General features: G+C 42.0%; 1 protein-coding gene across 1 annotated transcript in view; it reads right to left on the bottom strand.

Annotated features, from left to right (window-relative positions):
- Positions 1 to 323: 323 nt before the first annotated feature.
- dip2ba (disco-interacting protein 2 homolog Ba) overlaps positions 324 to 24011 on the bottom strand; it is a 39569-nt gene continuing 15881 nt past the window's right edge. Inside the window, exons 2-38 of the mRNA XM_054608446.1 lie at positions 22175 to 22246; positions 20680 to 20835; positions 20385 to 20510; positions 19912 to 20154; positions 19683 to 19811; positions 18789 to 18908; positions 18145 to 18342; positions 17740 to 17831; positions 17554 to 17664; positions 17080 to 17203; positions 16630 to 16739; positions 16109 to 16211; positions 15758 to 15822; positions 15557 to 15650; positions 14871 to 14990; positions 14647 to 14761; positions 14204 to 14343; positions 13935 to 14071; positions 13497 to 13577; positions 13257 to 13384; positions 12979 to 13093; positions 12304 to 12505; positions 12081 to 12193; positions 9435 to 9515; positions 9063 to 9186; positions 8747 to 8868; positions 7625 to 7736; positions 7130 to 7239; positions 6869 to 6999; positions 6578 to 6746; positions 5896 to 6066; positions 5541 to 5602; positions 5398 to 5455; positions 5159 to 5233; positions 4725 to 4899; positions 3688 to 3811; positions 324 to 3558 (exon numbers count right to left, since the gene is read on the bottom strand). Of these exons, the coding sequence (XP_054464421.1) occupies positions 3306 to 3558; positions 3688 to 3811; positions 4725 to 4899; positions 5159 to 5233; positions 5398 to 5455; positions 5541 to 5602; positions 5896 to 6066; positions 6578 to 6746; positions 6869 to 6999; positions 7130 to 7239; positions 7625 to 7736; positions 8747 to 8868; positions 9063 to 9186; positions 9435 to 9515; positions 12081 to 12193; positions 12304 to 12505; positions 12979 to 13093; positions 13257 to 13384; positions 13497 to 13577; positions 13935 to 14071; positions 14204 to 14343; positions 14647 to 14761; positions 14871 to 14990; positions 15557 to 15650; positions 15758 to 15822; positions 16109 to 16211; positions 16630 to 16739; positions 17080 to 17203; positions 17554 to 17664; positions 17740 to 17831; positions 18145 to 18342; positions 18789 to 18908; positions 19683 to 19811; positions 19912 to 20154; positions 20385 to 20510; positions 20680 to 20835; positions 22175 to 22246 (4661 nt within the window). The 3' untranslated portion in view covers positions 324 to 3305. The remainder of the gene's footprint in view (positions 3559 to 3687; positions 3812 to 4724; positions 4900 to 5158; positions 5234 to 5397; positions 5456 to 5540; positions 5603 to 5895; positions 6067 to 6577; positions 6747 to 6868; positions 7000 to 7129; positions 7240 to 7624; positions 7737 to 8746; positions 8869 to 9062; positions 9187 to 9434; positions 9516 to 12080; positions 12194 to 12303; positions 12506 to 12978; positions 13094 to 13256; positions 13385 to 13496; positions 13578 to 13934; positions 14072 to 14203; positions 14344 to 14646; positions 14762 to 14870; positions 14991 to 15556; positions 15651 to 15757; positions 15823 to 16108; positions 16212 to 16629; positions 16740 to 17079; positions 17204 to 17553; positions 17665 to 17739; positions 17832 to 18144; positions 18343 to 18788; positions 18909 to 19682; positions 19812 to 19911; positions 20155 to 20384; positions 20511 to 20679; positions 20836 to 22174; positions 22247 to 24011) is intronic.

Genomic DNA, 24011 nt, shown 5'->3' with positions numbered 1-24011 from the left:
AGATTTTTAGTAAATAGGATCAATAGAACATGCAAAACCACTTATGTTGTGAAGAACCTGTCAGCCAATTAATGAAAATACCTTTAAGTATAATTAAAGCACACTTTTCATTGTTTATTAAAATATGAAGTCACATTTTAATATGTGAATAAACTGTGCCCTGGTTACATCAGAGGGAGTAAATCCAATGCTATCAGATGAACTAGAGAGGCTGCCACCTGGTGGAAGGAAGATGCCATTTTATTTTAATGCAGCAGCTGCTTCCCGAAGCTTCCAGAGATGTTCGGAGGGAAAATAAGATAGAAAGCACTAGAAATTCTGACAAAGGATTTTTTTTATTTGACATGAAACACATCCAATGACAATGTGACAGTGTTTTTTGTCAAGTAAGACATGTTGTTAGAAGTTATCGCACCATTGACTAGTTCAGAATGTCTTTGCTGCAGCTCAAGGATGCATAGTGAACAGACAGTTGCTGAGGTATACATTGTGGGCCCTTGAGTTTTTTTTTGTGTGAAAGATCCTAATTTCATTACCTCACATGTACATTTACATTTTGTGCTTAGAAGAACTTTGGAGGTTTGAAATGCACGCCAGTCCTCACAACTGGACAACTGAAATAAATAATCAAATGGAAATGGTAGATATGTCGAGTTGCTTTGTCCATGTTGAGTTGCGTGTTGAGAGGGTTTTCATCAGATCTCAAAACTGATGAAAACTGGTGATGATAAACAATTTCAGAACCGTGCAGTGAGTGAAATGTTGGCATGGAAAAAGAACGACTTATTTTCACACAAAAAGGGCATCCAGGAAGAAAACTTCTTTGTCATGACATTGGAGAAAAAAAAGTCTGTCAACTTTCCCTTATTGAATAGCACCAACGTCTATTGAAAAGGCTTGAAGGCCAACATGACATTATAAAACTTTATTAAAACTTGTCGAAGTGAAACAGTAGCAACAAAGCAATTATCACACAGCAGCTCAGAAGCTCGAATGTGCCCCAAATACTGGCTCGCCGACATGTCATCAGTGTCCGTCACTGAACGAAAAGTGGTTTACTGACATGTTGTGCTGTATGTCAAGCTGCTTCAAAATCAAACAATCTGTTTGCAGAAGTTGTGCCGTTTTAAAGAAATTAATATCAGGAAAATATTGATGTAACCCCCTATAAAACATATCTGATTCCAAACTTGGATTGAAATAATAAAAATTCAGTGGTAGCGACATAAAAAAGAAGAAAGAAAAAAAAAATTGTTCAATATTTTGGGATCATTTTCTTACAAAAGACAAACCTTGTTGCACCAGAAAAGCCAAGCATCACTGTTGAACTGGACACACACACACACACTCCAGACACGCCCTCAGACACACACACACACACACACACACACAAAATGATATTGGGAAAGTGCACATTGTTCCTGCCAAAATAATCTGAAAACTTTTTTTTTCTCTTTTGCAATGTGATACCATTAAATTAACAATGCAGAAAATGCTGTCAAGTATGAAAGATCAGTCAAGTTTTTATCAACAAAGTTCATATCCATGTACACATTAACACCAGTAATATTTGACCTCTAAAATACAGTATACAGACAACATCATCACCCTCTTTTATTACCTCCGTATTTTATATATAAAGGAGGATTCTGCCATTTTTTTAATCACGGGTTCCTTACTGATTGTTAATTCCTAATTATTTTTTTTCAGTGTTACAGACATTCAAAGAGAATTGGTTTCAATGGTAATGATGAAATGAGAAAAGTCAGGACCGCAAAGGTTTTCGTAAAAAGAACAAGACACCCCCCTTTCCTCTAAAACATGACACGTGTTATGAGTTATAAACTGGAGTACGATTCCACGAGTGAAAAATGGTGGAAAAGTCCTTTAAATAAAACTAATAGTACAGCTAGAAATGAGGGATTAAAAAGTACTGAATTCCACAAGTTTAGTAAGGCAAAGTTCTGTCCTCATTCTTTATATCTTATTTATTTGAAATTCAACAGTCCATGATATAAAGGCACTGACTTGCCTTCTGATGATCTACGTCTATCTAATCGACTGTGACGCTTACATTAAATGAAAGATGCTCTTTGCTTGAATGTGGGAAACTACACACAGACTGAAAGATAGCGGCTCAATTCAGATCAAGCCAGGAAACTGGTTAATTATCCCGTCCAAATGCTCAAACTCCACCTTTGAGTTCAGACTGATAACCAATCCACTGCTGTGGGACTCCATGGCTTGTTACAGGATTTTTTTATTTTTTTTTGGCCTGCATATTGTCATTGACTGCATTCAAAATTAGCATGCGCACCTAAACACCAGGTTAAGCTTCTTCTTCGGAAAATCTGTGCATTTAAAAAAATGTATTAGTATTTCACAATCATAAGAACTATCTAACAGACTGACTCGAAGATAATATCCAGGTTTGGATGTTTAAGAAGCAAGTCTTTCTTTTCCCACACCAACAAATGCTTCAAGTGTATTTTTTTTTTAGGACTTTTTGTAACGTGTGAATGCCAACAGCACGTCTCCAGTATGTGATGGGAGCTGAGAGCCACGGTGCACCTGGTAGAGGAAGGCGATCTGTCAGGACCCCCCCCCCCCCCCCATAGGGCTGCCCTCACTGGTGGCACTGTTTAATACTGATGTGGATTTGCTCTCATGAAAGCAGCAAACATGGGGGGGGGTGGGCGTGTGTGTGTGTGTCCCTTTGAGGGCCGGTGAGACAGGAAGCGGACTCAGAGGTGCAAGGACTTAAAGTGCAAGAGGATCAAAGTTCCAGCTCCTCTCAACAGTTTCAGTGCGCCATCCTGCCTTCAAGAATCAATGGGGTTAAAAAATAATAAAACACACGAGGATGAATAGTTCAGGATAAAAAAAAAAAAAAACAAGGAATGGAAGGAGGGTGAAACTAAAAACGTCTTTAAAAACATAAATTGGAGCCATGAGGGAGAAGTGGGATGCGTGGAGAGAATGACGATAACATTTCTTCCATTTGACAAGTGGATTTACTATGAAGAGGACAGAAAATATCCGCCCCCCCCTCAGTAGATCTCAGTGAACCTGGGATGCAGCGACTGAGCAGGTGGAAGCCAAGCATAAAGAGTTTCTGAAAGGGAAGCGCGTTCTCGTTACAGTACTCGAACTGTACTTGCACTCCCACATCGTTTGGTGATTTGAATGTGTATCTGAGCGTGAATATCAGGGTTTTCTACTGAATGCACCCCCAAAGTCCTTCTCCCTCACGTCTGTTCTCGGAGCCTGGCTCAGTTTTCTGCATTTTTTCATCGGTTGGTGAATCACATGTTGTAGGCCACGTAGATGGGGTCCAGTTGGTCTGCAAGGAAGGAGTCCCGCAGGTGCATCCTCTGCTTCTCTCCTCTGGAGTTGATGGGGATCACCCCGGGGTCCACGATGACCACCACCCCGACGATGAGGTGGTGTTCCTCCAGGACCACGTTGGTGACGAGGGGCACCAGGTCCAAGGCCTCCTGCTCCGAGCCGCTCAGCTCCGCCACCACCACCAGCAGGTTGGTCCATGTAAACACAGCACTGAGGAGCGAGAGGTGTTCAGTCACATGTTTTCGTGTTTTACTGAGTGAACTACAGACTATGATCTTTCTACTTGTGTGTAGAAGAAGAAAAATATAATCATGAAAATGACCAATTGAAGAACCTCACCTTTCTGCAATGCAGCGGTGGGCTCGGGACACGGATGTCTCGATGTCGATGGGGTGATAGCGTAGACCCCTCAACTCCAACGTTTCATCAAGAGAGCCCACCACGAACAAGGCATCATGACGATCTGTGGAGTAGATGAACAAAGGAATTAGACTGTTAATAGTAGTGGACATAAGAAGGGTTAGAAAATATGAAAACGTATACACATAAAGCCCTATGCATAATGGGCTAGTATTACCTGTGGACTGTTATTTGTAATAATTGCTTAAAATGTCTGTAATCTGAACCCTGTGCAAATCTGCCATGTCCATAATTGGTCAAGTAAAAAATTCACTGCAAAGTACCTATCAAAGGTCACTTGATAATATTACTGTTTTCTCTGGGCTTTTGCCGCCTCTTTCCCAGTTGGAATTATGGAGGCTGTGTTGGCATTTGTAAATGAGTTGTGACAGCATTTCGGGTGCAAATTCATGTGGCTCATCTCGCTACATAGTACCCATTCGCACAGGCACCATAGCAAGACGTCTTTGTGAATATTATAAAAACAAAAATAGGCCTACATACTATAACATTTATATAATTAAATACAAATAGTATGTAGTATAATATTTTTATATTAGGGAATGTTATGCAGAGCGTTTACAACTTACCCGGGGATAATAACAATACAGACTTATCCAGTGCGAATGCGCCTCACCAAACACAGACTCTTACATTTTAAGTCAAATGCGTTTCCCCGGTAATACTAGTCCTGTGCAAATATGGCTTTAGGCACTACAAATTTGTCCACCTGTTGTTTATAGCCTTGTTTATGCTGTGGTATCTATCGAACTCTGGTTGCATTTTGGCAGGGCAATGTTGATAGTCAACTAAGCAAACTGGTTTATGCCAATGTTATATCATAATATATGTTGATGTCACAATATCAATTCATAATGATAGCTTGTGTTATTGACATCACCCCCCTCTGAAGACTCGCCAAAAAAAAAGGCAAAATGGAAGTGAATGAGGTCAACTGTTTTCAAATGTCCTCTGACCTCCGCTTGCATCCAGTAGCTCAGTCCTCTTGATGAAGCCCAGGTAGCCCGTCCTGGCCCACAGAGTGTGGGGCTCCCCAAAGCTCAGTCTGGTGTTGAAGTGATCCGCCTGCAGGCTCTCCTCCCCATAGATGGTGTAGTAGCCACTGGCACTGTGAGGGCTGGACACCCAGATCTGAACCGAGACAAAACAAAAAGTTATGAAGCCTGGAGTACTTTTTTATATTTGAGTGACCTCTGAAATCTAAGTTTCACAGTCAATCCAGGATTTCACACATTCAAATTCAGAGATTTTTGTGTCGGATAGCTGTGCTCGCTTTGCTCTATGAAAGAGAAAACTCTTAGTATGTTGCAGAATTTTAAGAAGAAAATGTCAAAATGTGAAATGTTAAAATGTCAGCATCCGATGATCCTTTTTGCCTCTCTCCACTCACCTCCCCAAGATGTGAATCTCCGAGTGGGCCTCTGGTCTCTGGGTTAACTATGATGACCCTCACTCCTGGTAGGATCTTAGAGGAGAACATAAAGTGAGAGTTTAGCTTTAGAGATAATGCAACCACTTCCAGTACCTCTCTGCGTCTGTGGTGAGTGAGAGCATCACGCACGCACACGCACACGCACACACACACACACACACACACACACGCCCTTTTAGCCAATAATCAATACTTACAGTGCCAGACTCCATGAGTGGAATACTCTGTGGCGCTCCTCGTTCCACCAGCCTCACCCTAAAGGACACGGCCAAATGTCAGTCATTCTGTTTCGATCTGACCAGTCGGATCATGTGACAATAGCAGTTGTTTCCAGTCTTACCTGTCGTGACGCAGCGACTTCATGTCAACATAGACGGTGGACGGGTCTGGTCCAGCAGTGCCCTGAGGATGCAGAGAGGAAAATTAATACCCTGAAATGTAAGAAATCTGACTGAACCTGAAGCTTTTTGCCCCATTTATCATTCAGTAATACATAAGGTTGGTATAAAAACATATATCTGTAGCGTAGAATAAAGAAACATGAACATGGTAACTAAAAATGTAACAAAAATAACTGGAGGGTAAGTTTTCAAGATTAAACACTGTAGACTGGAAAATGTATAAGACACCCTTTGATTAGTTGAATTAGGGAGTAAGAGTGAAGATATCTCAGTGTGTGTCCGTATGAAACCAACCTGCAGGCAGATGGCCAGGTTGACCCTGGAGCCAAAGGCGGTGCTGACAGCACGCGCCGACAGGCCGAGATCTTTAAAGAGCTTGGAGAAGGACTGCGTGAGAGCGAGGCGAGGACGCTCCTCTGCTATCACCACACAGCTCCGCACGCACGACAGATTCAGACCCCGGGCCTGGAGACACACACAGATAAAGGTTATTCACACTTTTAACAGTTAGGTGTAGACTGAGCCTGACACAAACATGAACTCTGCATCAGTGGACAATTTTAGCAAAAGTTAGTTGAGATATGGAGCTATGCTGAACCACAAGAACCAGATTTATGACTTAAGACATACAATTCCACAGACTGTTAACACTTACACTCTATTTAATAAGTATTCAATTTATCTATCAGATTAGTTGCAGCTTGGTTTGGTCTGAAAGTATTGACAATGTACAACGTTTACTGTATCTATTCATGTCCCCTATCTCTCTCTCTCCCCTCAATATCTGTCTTCTCTCACCTCACTAATAAAGACATAGTGTCTAAAAAATAAATGAAAAACTCTGACTTTTAAATCAGACAGGTATTTATTAGTAACCTTAACAGCAGATGAGATTCTTATGCAACCAATTCCACTGTGTTGTCATTAGAGTAATGACAGAAATGAAATGTCAAAGGGGAAGGAGTGTGATTCTGACCTTCAGCATCTCCGTCTGGGTTCCCAAGCCTTTGGTGCAGAGCTCCATGACGGAGTAGGAGCAGAAGGTGTCTCTGATCTTGTACTGACTGAGCGTGCTCAGCCACACAGGCAGCGAGCTCTCCAGCTCCAGGGGAGGGATAAGGATGGACTGGTGACCTGAGTAAACACTGGGACAGAAACACACTGATTACACACAATACCACATTTACAGGCATCCGCATCTTATGTGGAATATGATATTCAGTCTGTGTTTTCTGTGTGTGTGTGTGTGTGTGTGTGTGTGTGTTACCTGGAGAGGCACCACAGGACGAAGCCTAGGCCACAGTATGGGTCCAGGCAGATGGCTATTTGGCGTGAGGAGTAGAGCTCACACTGCAGCTTAATGGAGCGGCACAGAGTGCTGATTGCAGCATGAGACATCTACCAAAAAAAGAAACTCTTAAAAAATACTGTATGCTGTCATCAAACTACACAAAAAGAGCAAATCAGCTTTATCTAAAGCAATTATTTCATGTTATACACACATGCATGATTAGTGAGTGTCATTTACCTTGACTCCAGTCAACATGCCGGTGGTGGACACGCTGAAGTCCAGGTAGGCCAGCATCTCAGCTGTAGGAGGTTTATAAATTTGAGGAGGCCGCTTTCTGGGGAGATCATCTGTGAGAAGAGGAGAGTGATTTGTTTGTTATTTTCTTACTGTACAAAATAAATCTTTTAGTGTTATTGTTTGCCTTTGGGAATGTGTAACCTGGTAATTGTTCCATGTTTTTGTATTTGTCATTTGCAGTATCACTCTGTTGCAACTTGCTGAAAATATATTAAGGACTACAGGGAGTAGCTTTTAGTCTACATTAGGTTTCCCCCACATGTTCAGAGTTGGACAGTGTGCAAACAGGACTCCTTGTTGCCAGAAGGGGAACATGGGGAACATTTTGTGCTAAATCCGAGCTCTCCCAGAGGTGTATAAGAACAACTGTGGTCGGCTGCTTCACGTCAATTCTAATGCCTCTAAGCTAATCCTATTTGAACAGATCTCCAGCACCTGTATCGATGATCGTGGGCCACGTCTTGATGTTGACGCTGGCTGCAGCCTCCCTGGACCTGAGGATCCTCATAAGAGGCTGAGTGGTGAGGATGCAGGCTGCTTTGCTCACCTGTTAAACCAAACAAAAAAAAGAAGTTCATTCAAGGATATAAAATACAATGCTTTAACAGTGACCTCTGATACAAACCCTCTGTTAGAGATATCACTCAAATAAACAGGCATTTAATCATTGTTATACTTTATTGATCCCTGAGGTGAAATTCCATTTTATTTGCTTCCCTCCAGGGAAATCACTTATGGGGGTCAATAAAAGAGGTTCTTCACTGAATCTGGTTGGGTCTCAGTTACTCACTTTATGGCACTTTGACAATTATAATACATTACTCTAGTAATTCTTGAGAGCGATATAATATTGACAAATTAAAGCAGTTGATAAGGTATAACATGTTACTAATAGATATTGCCATGAATCTTCCACAGTTGATTACTTACATGAAGAGAATTATTTATTATATTTCAAGTTTTCTTAAAATGTTTAAATATGCTAATGAGGTAAAAACAGATATCTGAACATAGGATAAAGTTAGGTTAAAAATTCTTGTCTCAATTTGTTTACAGATTAGAGTCACGGCTGTTTACAGAGGGACCTTTGAAAATCTCTTTGTATCACTCCATAAATCAGAAAATACTGTCAACAGCCATTAAAAAAAAAAAAGAAAGAGGCTTGATTTTGATATATGAACAAACCCCTCAGTAAAAAACATCAGAATATATATGGGAATGGAACTGGAAAGTTAAGTGAATGTAAATCAAATGAAGCAGAGTTTACTGGCTCAGATAATGAGAAAGAAACTAATTTTAAGAAAACGGCCTTTAAATATATATAATGTAAAATTCCATACATTTGCAAGACATTGATTAAAGTAGTGCATGAAAAAACCCCATTATTTCTGCCTGAGGAGTCTCCCCTCAAAGAGCTGTATAAGATTTTTATTTGTACTACTACACAGGTACTACTACTTTGATAATTACACTTGAATTCATCATGCTTTGGTAATGGTTGAGTGAAAAATGATATCTGATAGAAGCTCTATTAATTAGAAAGAGATTTGCACTCACATCGATGATCATGCGGACAGTCGGGAGAGTAGCAGCCAGGTTCTGTGGGTGGGGCGGCCTCACCGTCACAGGGATGACCCCCGCATACAGACAGCCATAGAAGGCAGCTATCAGGTCAATACCTGCAGAAAGAAGAGTGAGACGGCAACCTCGTGAACTGAAACACAGGAGACTTAAACAGCTACTTTCTCTGTATATCAAATAGAAAAACAAGGAAAGATGGCCGTCTACAATGATGAGCTGTGTGTGTGTGTGTGTGTGTGTGTGTGTGTGTGTGTGTGTGTGTGTGTGTGTGTGTGTGTGTGTGTGTGTTTACCTGGGGGATAAAGCAGCACCACATTGTCTCCTGTGTTGAGTCCTCCTCTCTCCATCAGGGTAGCTGTGATTTTCTCTGCTCTCTTGTGTAGCTGAGCACAAGTAGCGGTGCACACTGCCACCCCCTAGAGCAAAAAGAGAGGAAGTACAGCTGAACTCACAGAACAAAATAAGATCACTGTTCAAACGATTAACAATAGTAAAAGAAGGTAAGCATTATTTGTGTGTTACTTTAAACTAATTTTCAGATACATTTTTGTGTGTGTGTGTGTGTGTGTGTGTGTGTGTGTGTGTGTGTGTGTGTGTGTGTGTGTGTGTGTGTGTGTGTGTGTGAGTGTGTGTGAGTGTGTGTATGTGTGTGTGTGTGATCTACCTTGGCATTGAGCAGCACATAGAGGACATGGTCCGGGTCAGTTTGAGCTCTCCATTGAAGGGCTTCAGACAAAAACTGGTGCTGTTAAAGACAGTGTCACATCACATAAACATTAATGTTGGACTGACTCAATACATTTATTGCATACACACCAAAAAACAAAGCTACATGTGTGGCAAATAATAATCCATTTAAAAATGATCCAACAGATAACACATAAAATCTAGTTAACACAGTGACACTTCATATATGATCAAACCAACAGCCAAAAATAAACAGACCTCAGTGACAACAGATGTATATATAAACATATTCTGTGACCTCTCACACAGAGGCACACAACAGGAGTATGCTGACAGAATGTTTTAGTGCAGGGTCACGCTGAGACCATCTGCACATGGAGCCACTAACAAGCTTTAGGCCTTTAAAGCAAAGGGTCATGACAACTTTGAAAAGCTTTTTAGTGCCTCAGTGTACTATTGATTTGGTAAAACTGCTTCATGGGAACAATCCAATAACTATTTTTAGAATTAAATTGTAATTTTAATCTTATATTCTGTTTTTAGGGTGACTTTGTAACATCTGTCTAGGGACTACAGATGAAAAATAGCCTCTTGGCTAACTCTGGCGCATTTACAGAAATGTTTCATTAATGTGCATTGTCCCTACCAAATAAACCAATAAAAAAAGAAAATAATAATAATAATTAAACACAAAGGAAATACTAAATGAATATTATACATGCATTAATTATCCATATAATTTTACTAAATTCACTGCTGCATTTATTATTAGCAGTTCAATTTTTTCTTTTTTCCTGCTCTCATTTAATGTATAATTTCTGTCATATGAATTGACTACCATGTAATTTTATTGAGCTGTTTATTCTGATCACATGACATCTATGGCACTTCTGGCCATCCTGGCAGAGAGATCCTTCATCAGTTGCTGCCCCTGGTGTTCCTTCCTTTTCTTTTTCCTGTTAAAAGGTTATTTATGGGGACTTTCTCCTTATCCAGAGGTCTGTATGTCGTACTGATTGTAAAGCCCTCTGAGGAAAATTTGTGATTTGGGATATTGGGTGAAATAAGATTGAATTGAATATTAGCCTCTCGATAAGTAGTCTGAATAAGCTGAGGAACCGGCCGGTGCACAGGATTGAAAAAGACAAGACGTGAACGTAAAGAAAGTCTGTTAAAGGCAGACGCCAAGTAAATAACACGTAAAGTAACAAAAAAATGAAGTTCACGCTATGATATTCTCTGGACAAACAAACATGATTTGCAGCGGTGTCATAATAATATCACTGGCCTTAGTCAGCCACTCTCACTCACTCTCACTCTCTCTCTCTCTCAGTCAGACAACAGGTCGTGCTCAGGTCAACAATTAATCAGGAGTCACATCATGCAGACTGTCTGCCCTGAGCACTCATCAAGCCATGCTGCACATGGGAGCATCACAGTGAACACAGCGAGCAGAGGTGCACACGGAAATGTTTCTAATGAATACTTTTATGGGGGTTATTAGCATAATGGATGGCAGTACATGATTAGATGGTCTTTAAAAGGTCACATATGGTAGCAGACTGTTTATAACCACTTGCTTAAAGTCTCCATTTCTTCCTTAAAGCAAGAAAGACAATCAACTTAAGTTACTGCTAATTGTTAGATTTGGTAAAGCTAATATGCTGCTGGCAAACTCCCATCTTAAAAAGGTGATAGCAGAGAGTCTGTTGTGGGACACTGATGAATTCAAAGTGGCATTTAACTTGATTCTTAGTGTATTTTTGTATATTGGTTTAAGTGTGTGGACCCCTGCTGGCCAAGGGACCAGCCTGGACAGTCATCTCTGTGCATTGGGCCAAAGCTGTTGCTGGTGTCCATCAGGCTGTCGCGGCTGCAAAAGCAAATCTGACTGACAGAAGCAGGAGAGGCAAAGACGGGTGGGGGCCAGACTAGAGCCTTACCATCATGGTGGGCCACATACTGAGCTAAAGCCCAACCCAAGCAAAGTTAAAGGTAGAACAACAACAGAGATTTAGGATCAAACATCAGCATCCATTTCCCCCCCGACTGTTACAGGGTCATCTTTAACTTGGTAAACAAATTCAGAGTATTTACAGTTTAATTGAAAAGATTTGTGTTTTTTGTGTTTCATACAAAATAACTTATACAGTATTTAAAATGTTGTCACCTATAATGTAACCTATAGCGTAATTACATTTTCAAAAATCAATCAAGTTCAAGATTATTTTCTTGATTGATTAATCTTAAACATCAGGAAATAACAAAACAAAAAAATCCCACCACAATTTCATAGAGCACAAGATTACAAATGTCAGACCAACAGTCCAAAACATGGAGATATTCAGTTTACTATAATGTTAAGACAACTTCACATATTTGGCTCTTTTGCTTGATAAATCACTGCAGATTATTAATTGATTAATCATTGACGCTCCAATATTGTGACTAATAATAGCGACACTATAAAGTTTTCACGAGTAAACATTTAGTCACAAAGTCCAGGTTATAGACTGTTGAAAAAGAGTGGTCCATTTTCATGGCTACATTATCAAACTTGTGAATATTATTCTAGGGTCAGTGTGGTCAAAGTGTGGTTCAGGTTTTGGGTTGTAAACAGTACCTTTCGGATCAGATCCTGGTCCTCCACCACACCCAGCTCTCTGCCTGTAGCCTGGGCGATCCGCTTCCCTGCTACCAGGTTGCCGACCAGCATAGAAGCAGGGCCGACATCCACTGAACAAATCAAAGACAAGTTTATTCAGTGACATTCTTTCAACATTGAAGTAGTCTTTGCCGTGATGTTGTATTGTAAACATCAGTAGATATGGTTTAAGGTGGACTACCTGGCTGTTTCTGTCGTGGTTTGGGCATGTTGGTAACACAGGTGTGCGGACACAAGAGGATATTACAGGGGTGCAGGTTTCCCTCCAGGAAGTTCTGCTTGGTTTCACAGATGTGGATGCCTCCAAGGGGCGTCTTTGGGAGGGTGTTGGCCGGGACGAGCGCGAGGCAGTACAGGCCGACCTGGTGGATACTGTCGATGGCCTGTGAAGAAAAAGGGTTATTGTTTAATGATTACAAAGTCAACACGGTTATTAGAAAATTGGTTCTCTTTCTCAGTACAAAAAAGTCACACATTTTATTTACTTCTATTTTACCCATCGTGCCTTTTAAAAGCACATCAGATCAGAGCAGTAACAATAAATACGACAATATACCTTACATTACATCATCGAGTGCATTAACAAGGAAGCATTGTGGCCGTGCATTTGTTTGTTAATTGTAGCAACTGCAGCAACAGTGACCACTTCCTTTATTCTAACTTTAAAGGGTCTCAAGTTTTAGCTTGGCGTGAAGATCGTTCCAGGGCCAAAGACCGTAGCGGAACAAGTTTGTTTTGCCAGCCTCTGTACTGATAGGAGGCACTTCAATCTGAAGCCATCAGATTATGACTGCATTGCAAAAATAAAAACTTCCGGCTTAAGTAAGTCAGAAGTTTACCATGCATGTGATTTTACCTGCAGTACTCGACTCATCCACTGGAAGCTGTCTTCCTCACTGGCATCAGGCCTCTGCTCTGCCACAATCACTATCCTCTCATCATAAAACACCGTCACTGAGAACACAGCGATCCTGCAGGAATGACGACAGAGAAATGAGTCTCACACAAACATGTTCAAGGAATTGTTCAGTGTGGAGGGATTTACAACACAGGAGCTTTTTTTTTTTCTTATTTACCAATAAAAAATAAATCACAAAATGATCATTGCCTCCCAAGGAGCAGTCAGTGACTCACCTCCCCCTGTAAACGGTTTTGACAGGCTCCACTGCCAGCGCGGTGGCCACCAGGTCGTCGGCGTTGTGACGCCGCCCGCTCACCATCAGCAGCCCCTCGATCTTCCCCACAACAAACACCAGACTGCCCTGTGGAGCGAACAGTTCAACTCAGTAAAGAAAATCAAAGTCTCATCTTATTTTATTTTTTTTAATTTTAGAAAGTGAAGTCTGTATTTCACTGTGTGTGGGTCTGCCTTACCGGTCCTACAAATCCAAGCAGACCAGTCCGGCTGAAGGGAATCTCTCCTATGGGTGCTCCGGCTTGGTTTACGGGTATCACCTACAAATAAGCAGATAAATCAAAGATTAGACTCAAATGCATCCAATAAAACTCACCCTGACATTATATATATATAATTATAAATGTGATACTACTTATGAGTTTAGTTTAGAGGTGAATTATTGCCTACAAAAGATTTAAATAAAAAATATAACACACAAAAACACACCCAGGAGCTTGTGAGAATAATTGGGAGGATATAGAGATAAAGACAATGCAACAGTTTCATGAAGACAGTGGCTCCATCTAGTGGATCATTTAAGCATGTGTTCTTTCCCATCCATCCATTTTCTAAAGCAGCATTTATTGTGCAGAGTCTAGTGGGACAGAAGCTGATCCCAGCACACACTGACATACCTCAAATGTGTTTTTGGTGACACCAGGCAGGTTGTAGTACATGGTGCCTCCAGCCCGAGAGTTGATAACAATCTCTCCTATTTCATCCGTCTTGCACAGCTGAGGAGGCCCGTCCGGTTTCACAATGCACATCAGAGCTGAAACACAACAACAGATGGCAACATGACGTATGTTTAAGTACCTGAGTTCTTGTAAAGGTAAGATAAAGAGAGAGTGTGAAATAAATGGGGCAGCTGCAGAGCCAATTAAATCCAACTCTGGTAGCTAACCTCCAGGCATGATGTGGCCCACATCCTGAACAGTGAGAGCAGAGTTCTTGTCCTCTGTGTTCACCCTGATCACCCCGTGGCTCAGTCCGCCCATGGACAGGATGGCTCTGGCTGGTAGTGGAGCTCCTCGTGCACCAGGCCTGCAGGCAAGACACAAAGAGAAGTGATGGTTATCTTGAACAAGGCAGGACAAGTAAGGACAAATCACATGAGTTGTTTTTGTTTTGGTTTGATTTACTAAGTAGTGATATAATTATAGCCTAGACATCATTTTTTAACTTGAACTTAGAAAAGTATGATGCCATGTCAATAAACATGAAAGAAATGTACCTTCTTAATTTTAAGACACACTAAATATAAGTTACTTAATGGTGAGCATTTTGTGAAAAGCAAAAGTATCAGAGCGTCTCATCCCAGAGCATGCGAGTATGCAGATGTTGTACCTGCGTATGGCCACAGTCAGGGCCTCAGGAGAGGTGGCGCATGGACAGATCACCTCAGGCTTCAGACCATGAGACTGAAACACATTCAGGAAGGCATCACACGACGACACAGACCCTGATAACAAGCAAAGGGATAAAAAACATTACGAAAACAGGTTGAAATAGTCAGACATATGAGTTCATACCACAGTAGTTCTGTATTACAAAGAGAGCAAGTGACTCACATGGGTTTGCTCCATCAGCCACAATAAGCATACGGATGGAGGACAGGCTGCTGTCCCTCTGGTCCTTGTGGGCCATCATGGCCCAGTGGAGATCACGGCACTTCACCAAGGCCACACGTGCTATCAGAGGGTAAGGGGAACGTTATATATGGTGCACTTACATATTGTATATACAGTTTGTTTCATCAATTATGTGTAGATTTTTTGTACCGTTTCTGCTTGACATTTGCTGCCAATTTCCAATAACATTGTGGTCCTGAATGTAGTCATCATGTTTAAGTGTATACTAGGGGCAGATTGATACTAAAATATTGATGCTACAGATACCTGCATCTGGTTTTAAAGATTGTTTCTAACGTCAATAGGATAGATACAAAAAAGGGATGTTTCTCTATTCGTATTTGGTTATTTGCCTAGAAAAATGTGCTGTGTTTTTACATGCATGCCATTAAGTAATTAACAATGGAAAGCAGCATGTCAGTTCACAAGAAACTTTTAATTATAAAACAGTATCTGCAATTCTGGCCCTGTATTTTTTGGTATTGGATCAAAACCATATTTTGCGGTAACGCCCACCACAGGCGTCTACTTTTACTATTTGAAAACATACAAAATCACGTAGGCAATCAATTAATAAAAATATACATATATGGGAAAAAAAAGTCAGATTGGACATTAGCTGAAACCTTTGTGAATGTGGACTCTCTGCACCCAGGACATGGGACATGCTTTCATGACAGCATATGGCACTGTGATGGTGTGGATTCTGTTCATGACACTCTGGAAAAAGAAATACACATATTGTCAGTGTCACCTTGTGCTCCAAACCAAAGTTAAAAATGTCAACTAGTCTGTATATATGGCACAAAATGTTGCATCTAGCTCACCGTTAAGACCCCATGCCACATGCCCATATCCTTCTTGCAGTCCAACACGTTGACCAGGGTCTCCCCTAAGACAGAAAACACAAAGACACGTAAGCGAGGGTGTGTGCAATCACAAGCTAATTTTAAAAATGTATATTTGTGGTCCATTAGAGTGCATATTCTCCCTCATCATAAGCTTCTCTGAGGTGCCTCTCTGCTGTAGAGCTCCAGAGCTGAGCACAGTTAAACTTGTTAAACAATAATTTAGTTTATAATGCTTAAGTCTCTCACCCTTACACACAGAGAGAGGGTTAGTGTAGGAGAGGCAGAGAAGCAGGAGTGGTAGAAGTTACAAAAGCACTGAGCTCTGACCTTCACAGTAGTTGCAGGCCTGCGTCAGGGCCTGACAGTGGGTCAGCATGGAGATCTTGGACACAGCAACTCCCATCACCGTCCCCTCCTTACTTGCTTTGTACTGGTGGAAGAGACACACACACAGACACACATGTAACAAAGTTTAATGAGCATAATACCTGGAAACAAAACAATAATTGTAAATATATTTTATGTATAAAGTTCATGTATAGATTTCAATTGAAAAACGTATTTCTTTACGAGGGAGAAAGGCATTAATACAAGAAATCATATTAGAGATTAAAAACAATATTGAGTCAACAAAAGATAATGTGGAGAAAAAAAATGCACAATAAAACGCATAGGATAACATTAAACTGTAAGGGGATTGTATGTTATACAAAGTCGTTTAAACGATAACATTTCATTTATTTTTCCCAAGATTCTCATGGAGGACGGACGCAGGAAAATCAATCAAATGTTGTGAGCTAACCAAAGTAGAAATGCCAAAAGTTGTGACTGTATGTTCTGAAGAATACCTCAATGTAGGCGGTGTCTGTGTTGGCAGTGGGGATGTGAGGCTGCCAGTCTTTGGACGGTTTGGTCAGGTACTTGGTGTCTGTCACTACCCATTTCATCCTTGGCCATCCTGGTAAACATAATCACAAAGACAAACACAGAAATATTTTAGCTGACACAGAGCAAAAAGAAAGTGCGTTTAGATCCTTTCATCTGGAGCCGCACTAGGTTGACAATGTTCACCTTTCAAACCTCCTGGTCTCAAGGCCAAAAGTAAACAGCCGACTCTTTACAAGCAGAGTGACATCACATCCACCCGTTCACACACTGAAGCCTTAAATTGGCCAGTGAACTACACCCTGTTATTCCCTTTAATGAGTCTCTACTCTAATGGCTGCCAAAGAGACTGACACAGAAATGACTGCTGCTGAGCAAGCAGCAGTGACAATGGTGCATTTAGGCTGACTGACCTTTGAACTGGATGATCTCTCCGTTAGGTGTCTTGGGCAGCCCTTTGAGACACACCTCACTGGTCAGAGCCAGACTCACACCACAGCTGCCCAATAGGAAGCCAATCTGTTGGCTGCCTGCATCCTATGGAGAGGGACAAGGGTCAAAAGACTTATGACACACATGGAAGGGCTAGTATACAAATACTGTGGCAATTAAAAAACACAGATGCACTCTAGCTATCAATATATTGGTCTTGTAAAAAAATCGTTATTTTAATAAGACAATATGAGCACTGAGTAATGTTATTTACAATACACAGCGTGATAATTAGAAGCACATACATGGTGTTATAGTGTAGTTGCTAAATAAAATAGCTGCTCAGTTACAATTGGCCTCGTTTCAGTGCCACAAAATTCTGAATAACTAAGACTGATTTGTATTTCTCAGTGATCACCACAGAGGAATTCACTTGACAAGAGTGTCATCGTTACCTGTCGTGACAATGGTACCTCAATGGGCACAGGGATGACCTCGGCTAACAGGCAGCCATAGAAAGCCACCCAGAACATGCCAGGGTCGCTGTTGGGATACACCAGGGCCACCTATGAAACAAACAAAGTTATTTTTACCCGCTCCCTAATACTTTACATACTGAGTGGCATCTGAGAGACTCTTACCCGATCTCCAGGTTGTAGGACAGGTTCTGTCTTAGTGCCCAGTTTATTCAGCAGTGTATAGGCCAATTTCAGACTGCGACTCCATAGCTTTCCTGTGAAAAAAGAAAAACCAATGATGATTTTAAAATGTCCTGTTTGTTGTATATTTATTATGTTGTATAACTGATCCAGGATAGTTCAAGTCCACAACCCACTGACGCTCCTGTAGGAAATGTGCTGTACATGTAGGTGGTATTCTGCTTAAGCCAGCACATATTTATCTACTTAAACCAGCTCATATGCGAGACATTACTCACACATTTACATTTGGTGGACACAATATCATGAACACTAACTTTGGACTACACAAAACTGTTGCCGTTTCCTGTCAACATTATCATTTCTATGAGTGGAGTTGGTGCTCACCGTATGTGAGTGTGTAGAGGGGCTTGCCGGTGATGTCCAGAGCAGTGAGGGCCGGGCTCTTGGCCTGCGTGGCCCCCCAGCGGGCTAGGGCAGCCTGCAGGGCAGGAGGCCAGTTACTGACCACTCCGAGGGGCTCCCCCTTCACCGGGATGATTTGACGTCCCTCTGGCTTCGGGGTGTTGGGGTCAGGCTGGGGCACTGGACAACAGCAGAGGTACGGATGAGAGGGGAGGCAGTAGATGATTAAGAGAAGCCTTCAGCATGCCACAATATGTTGCAATATAGTGTAGTTAGGTTAAAATAATAATACATTCATTTTGGCCATTGTTTTTCCCCTTCTGTTGAGCATCCATTAAATTAACATAATTAGTTATGTCAATAGCTGTATAAGTAAACAAAAAAATCTAACATTACAAAAGTTCATATCAAAAGCAGTAAAATATACCACCCACTATCAGGCTGAATGAAGCAACAACAAGCAAGTGAGATATTTTTATACAGACTAATTAGGATGGTGAAATTCAAGCTTGATAAATGTGCTCATGTGAACAAGGGAGTGCTTATACCTGTGATTATTTCAGTTGAAAGGGTTTTTTTCTTACAAAAAGACAAACCTGAATGCATGAGCACACTCTGTGTCTCACCTTCTACAATTTCCTCAGAGTCATCGAGGAAGAACTCGCTGAGTGGTGGTCTCTTCGGCCGTTTGAGTGTGTTCAACAGCTGCTGGATCTTAGTGGACACTCTGCTGTTGACAGGCACGCCTGGACAAACAACAAGCCAACAGCCACAGTCAGAAACAACCCAAATCACATAAGCGCACATCCACACATGCAAGTCTATTGTATCACAAATACTTAGCTATTTTATCACGCACGCTCACACAGGCACAACCTTGGCACTAGCACAAGAATCAGCAGCAGGAAGGATTAAAAAGGGAAATTGGTAGGAGACACAGATTGGACAATCTTTAGGAAAATCAAACGTAGGAAGTTGTCTACGTATAAACCTATGACACCAGACAAACATAGAGACAGAGAGACGGACACCAAGCTGGAAAGCAAGCTGATTTGGGGCTCTTCAGCATCCCTCCCCTTCCCCGATTTCGTTTTATATTACCTTTTCCTTTTCCTTTTTTAAATGAAAGTCAAGACAGGGACAGGATTAATGGACCCAAAAGAAAGAACACAACATATCTGTGATTAGCAGCATTCACCACACAGTGAAATGAGGATAATGTTGAACATGGGCAGATCTTTTATCGATTTGAACACTCCAATCAGTTTCGTCACTGCAATGCTGTGAGCCATGCGGTCAACGAAAAACAAAAACAGGTCACTCAAGTGTCATAATTAACACATGAAATAGGTTTGACCTCCAATCTGAAGAAGATCGATAACCAGATGACAGTAACCAAGTTCAACATGTAGAAAACTACTTTGATTTTTCTACGTTTTTTTAGTGGAGATATACACCCTGATATATACACTGACACCACCAACAGACTTCTATAAACATCTCAGCTTGAGTGAGTGTACCGTCAGCAGTATCCAGCATGCTGGAGCGGCTCTGTCCACGACTCATGCCCCTGACGGCTGGAGGCAGGTCCACCCTGGACCCTCTATCCTGGGGAGTGGAGGATGTCACATCTGGGGGGACGCTGTTTTCTGTAGGAGAAGAGAAAGTGAGAGTCATGAATAGGAACAACAGCCAACAAACCCTGTTCTGTATCTGTCAACATGGAGCGTTTTTATCAGCGAAGTTTACCAATGCGTGTGTGGGCCAGTAGATCGGCCAACAAGGAAGCAGCAGGTTGGAGCTGTGGCTGGGGCTGTGGCTGGGTCTTGGGCTCTCCATGGGAGAGGGTGGAGGACGCAGACGAGGACGTGGAGGAGCTTTGGACGGAACGGTTGATCCAGTAATCAGGGCTCTGCAGGCTCTGGGCTAGCATTGCACTGAGAGCTGCCTTCCTGCGCAGTGAGCCCTCATCCTCTGATGCAGAAGATGTGTCTGATGGAAGGAGAAAACCCTGAATATTAAGATGTCTTTTACAATATTTAGCCTCAAAGGAAACATTTGTAATTTTCTAGCCTTCTTAAAAAGGGGTAGAGGTCAGCTACAGGGCAGCATCCCTACGGTTGGCAGTGATACAGTGTCTTGATCCAGAGACACGTCAGTCATGTGGACACCTAATTGTCCAAAGGGAAAGCTACCCACTGTGTATGATAAATGTAGTTTACCTGGAGGTGTGCAGGTTTCTATGGGAGACTGGACAAAGGCTGAGCGTCTCTTTGTTGGCATGGGTAGTGCCATCTTCTCTTCTTTGTGTTTGGCCAGTGCTGCCTGCACAGCCTCGGTGTGGATGTCTATATTAACGCCAAGAATAAACAGAGAGGGACAAATAGGTGAGGTAGACAAACAGAAAGAAAGAGACAATTCTTTACTAAAAAGAGTAAGTCGACAGGATGATGATTTGTTATTGCTGGATGGTATGTATTCAATGATTTTGTTAAGGTTCTTATGTACGGTGTTTACCTGATCTGTAGCGGTCATCCCTGGCCCCTCCACTGCGGTGTGTGCGGTGGTGTCTGGAGGCTGAAGAAGTGGAGGTGCCCGGGGCCTCAGGACTCGGGCTGGGGTCGGCGCTGTGGCCGGGGGAAAGCTGTACATCTGGCAGAGACAGATCCACATCTGCAGAAAAGAAGCAGGTATGTGAAAAGTCAATAAAAACACATGTAGGGTGACATTAATAAACAACAATCAAACATGATCTTCTGGAAAGTTGCCCACTCTTGCTCTATATAATGCCCTTACAGCTACATGTAGGCATAAATATTGTATTAAACTCAGAGAAGCGCTCTAAATTTAGCCTCGCTACAGAGCCTCTGAGCAGAAAGTGAAATAAGGACATGTACTTGACTGATGTAACTTATACTGTTAGACGCAGTACATGAAACTAGGCTAGATTCAAGCAAATATATTTTTAGTCGAATTCTCTCAGAGGGCCTAGGCAACAAAGTCCCTGTGTAGATGATGGTTCAGAGGGATAATGACGCCGGATTGGACGGCTGACGGAGCAGGAGGTGATCTTTGGAGCTCCAAAGCTTCCCAATACCTGCTTTGACATCTAGGGCAAGCTGCCAAAGCAGAACCCACTAGCAACCATGGGAATTGAATTCAAGTACTAAATATGGAAATTATCCATATGAGATTTAGATTCCTGCAGTCCTTTTTAAATTCCCTGTGTGCATAATCACTTTACATGTATCATGTGGTAGCTCAAGTCAAAACAGGCCAAGGTTAAACTGGCCGGAAAGGAAGTTAAGTATTCCTCTTTTGTATAATGAGCTTACAGTGACACATGAAGTAAGATCTTCTCATGCCAATGCTAATGTGGTGCAATTCTTCCTAAGGAAACACCACACCCTCATGTGAGTCAGCTGACTGAGAAAAACTGAACATATCATCTTACCAACGAGATGAAACTCTGGTACTTCCTTACGCATGTGACTGCTAGTAAAGCAACAACAGTTTGAGGAAATTGTGTTCAAGTTTCAACTGTGACACACACAGTGGTTTTGGGTTATTCTTTGGGTTACCAACACCGCCGCAGCTATTAGAGAAGTTGTTACATGTTACTCTATGCTTTGTTTTCATAAGTTCAATTCCCATTTTAGCCACTAGAGTGCCACAGAAAGCCAGAAATTCTCTTTGACAATTTGGACAAAGAGAATTACAGTCACACTGGATATTCAGTGAAGCTACTTTTTATTGAGCTGAAAAACTTAAACCGTACTGGTTTTTCTATGTAATTCTCCTTACAGATGGGGGCGAGCCATTAGCTCAAATGCAACGTCCAGATTACTGAACTCATGACTTGGTGAGTACTTGTGATGCAATTACTTTAAGTTTCCACATCTCAGAATGACCAGCACCCAAAAATGCTGACAGGCAGATAAAGATTACGCAGGAAAGAGGGCTTAGAAGTGAAATTAGGAAAAGCAATGAGCAGAAAATGAGTTGGTCTTACTTGGCAAATGGGGGATGTAGGAGGCCAGCAGCTTGGCTCTCTTCTTCTCATAGCCCTTCTGCGTGATGTCACCTAGGAGAGAGGACAGCGACACCACACCGTTATGTTAGTCATAATTACCACACAAACATCGTAGACTGCGCACACAGACACACACACCAGATGAAGTACACACAACACTCCTCTGACACACACAAACACACAGCCTCCGCTTTAGCTAATACATGTGCAGTGGTTGTGTAATAACAATAATCCTTTAAACCAAATCTAGGGAACTCCACATGTTAACAGCTCAGTCCATTTAATACTAAGCAAGGAGATAACACCATTGTTTAGCCTTACATTAGCCCCGTTGAATAAACATGATGAGTGCACAAAAACCTCCAAGAGGCAACGAAACCCAAATATGATTAAGGCAACTAGCTGATAATCAAGCATGGCAGAGAACAATGGCAAATCTGAAGGCTATCAGGAACATTTGGGATAGCAAGCAGAGCAGAAAAGGAAGCCATGTGAGCCGGTTTCACATGGGACTCAACGATTTATCACCCCCCCGTCTTTTTCCCACTGTACACTCAGCCCCACCCCTTCCTCATTTGGCCTTGGACTGGCAGGACTCCCACTGCTGCCAGAGTTTGTTGGAGAGCAACAAAGGCAAGACAAAGTCTACTTAACTGGGACCCCAAAACACACAGTCAACATGCATGCAAGACACACCTTATCCAGGTCACAAACACACAGACCACATACACACTCCCCTTGTATACACAAACAAACCCACTACTGCAAACTCTCTCTGTTATTCTTCTTCTCCTGTGTCCAGCGATAACACCGTATGCTATGTCAAGTGCGATGTGCCAAAGGACTGCTTAGCCTCAATCAACCAGCACCTTCTCCACACACAAGAAACCAGCCAACTGGGAGGACAAGAAAACGGAGAAAATCAAAGATAACAGGGAGGAGAGGTTTGTGGGTGATGAGGTGATAAACACATGGTGAGAGTCACTGGTAGAAGTCAGAGCGAACACAGATCGGTGTGTGTGTGTGTGTGTATGAAATAACAATGGAAAGAAAATGAGGAGAGAGAGGGGGGGGGGCCAAAGTTCAACAGCAGATTTGGAGGGTGGTGGGCTGGATAAGCCGGCACTGAGTGGGGAGTCCCATGTGTGACTGGGATTCTGTGTGTCTTAAAGCTTTCTCACACTCTGGTCACTATCTGGTGGTGTGTAGTGTTTGCCTGGAAAAACAACTTAATCAAAATAAAAAAAAGCAGTTCCCTTTAGGATTGAGTAAGTAGATTAGGGAGTATTTGAGTTTGGCAGACTTTTATTTCAGATCCTTCCATGCAGGAAATTCTTGTAGTTTCACACTGGGAAACGGGGGGGGGGGCAGGCATCATTTTCAGAGGGAAAAAAATGAAACAACAGAATTCAGAGACAGTTTGAGAGAGCATGCGTGTGTGTGTGTGTGTGTGTGTGTGTGTGTGTGTGTGTGTGTGTGTGTGTGTGTGTGTGTGTGTGTGTGTGTGTGTGTGTGTGTGTGTTGAATGCTGAGTGCTCGTCATTGTCGGCATAAGAGAGCTCAAATGGGTTGGCCGGCAGTCAGCTCTGAGTTCATGCCTGGGAACACACATGGCCTTAAATGTACTTGGGATGAAAGCACAGCAGCAAACGTCCGTTACAGTCACTGTTTCTTTGTTTGTTCTTCTCTTCAGCAAATGCTACAAGCCAGGAAAACACTCACAGGCGGACATCAACAATCAATCAGCAATCAGCAGCAGATTGATTGTGATGGACTGGCACCTCATTGTTGTTGGAGATGGGGTTCTGTAAATCCC

This window comes from Anoplopoma fimbria, chromosome 12 (genome assembly GCF_027596085.1).
Source record: "Anoplopoma fimbria isolate UVic2021 breed Golden Eagle Sablefish chromosome 12, Afim_UVic_2022, whole genome shotgun sequence".
In the NCBI taxonomy this organism is placed as follows: domain Eukaryota; kingdom Metazoa; phylum Chordata; class Actinopteri; order Perciformes; family Anoplopomatidae; genus Anoplopoma; species Anoplopoma fimbria.
This window is presented reverse-complemented; position numbering and strand designations above follow the sequence as displayed.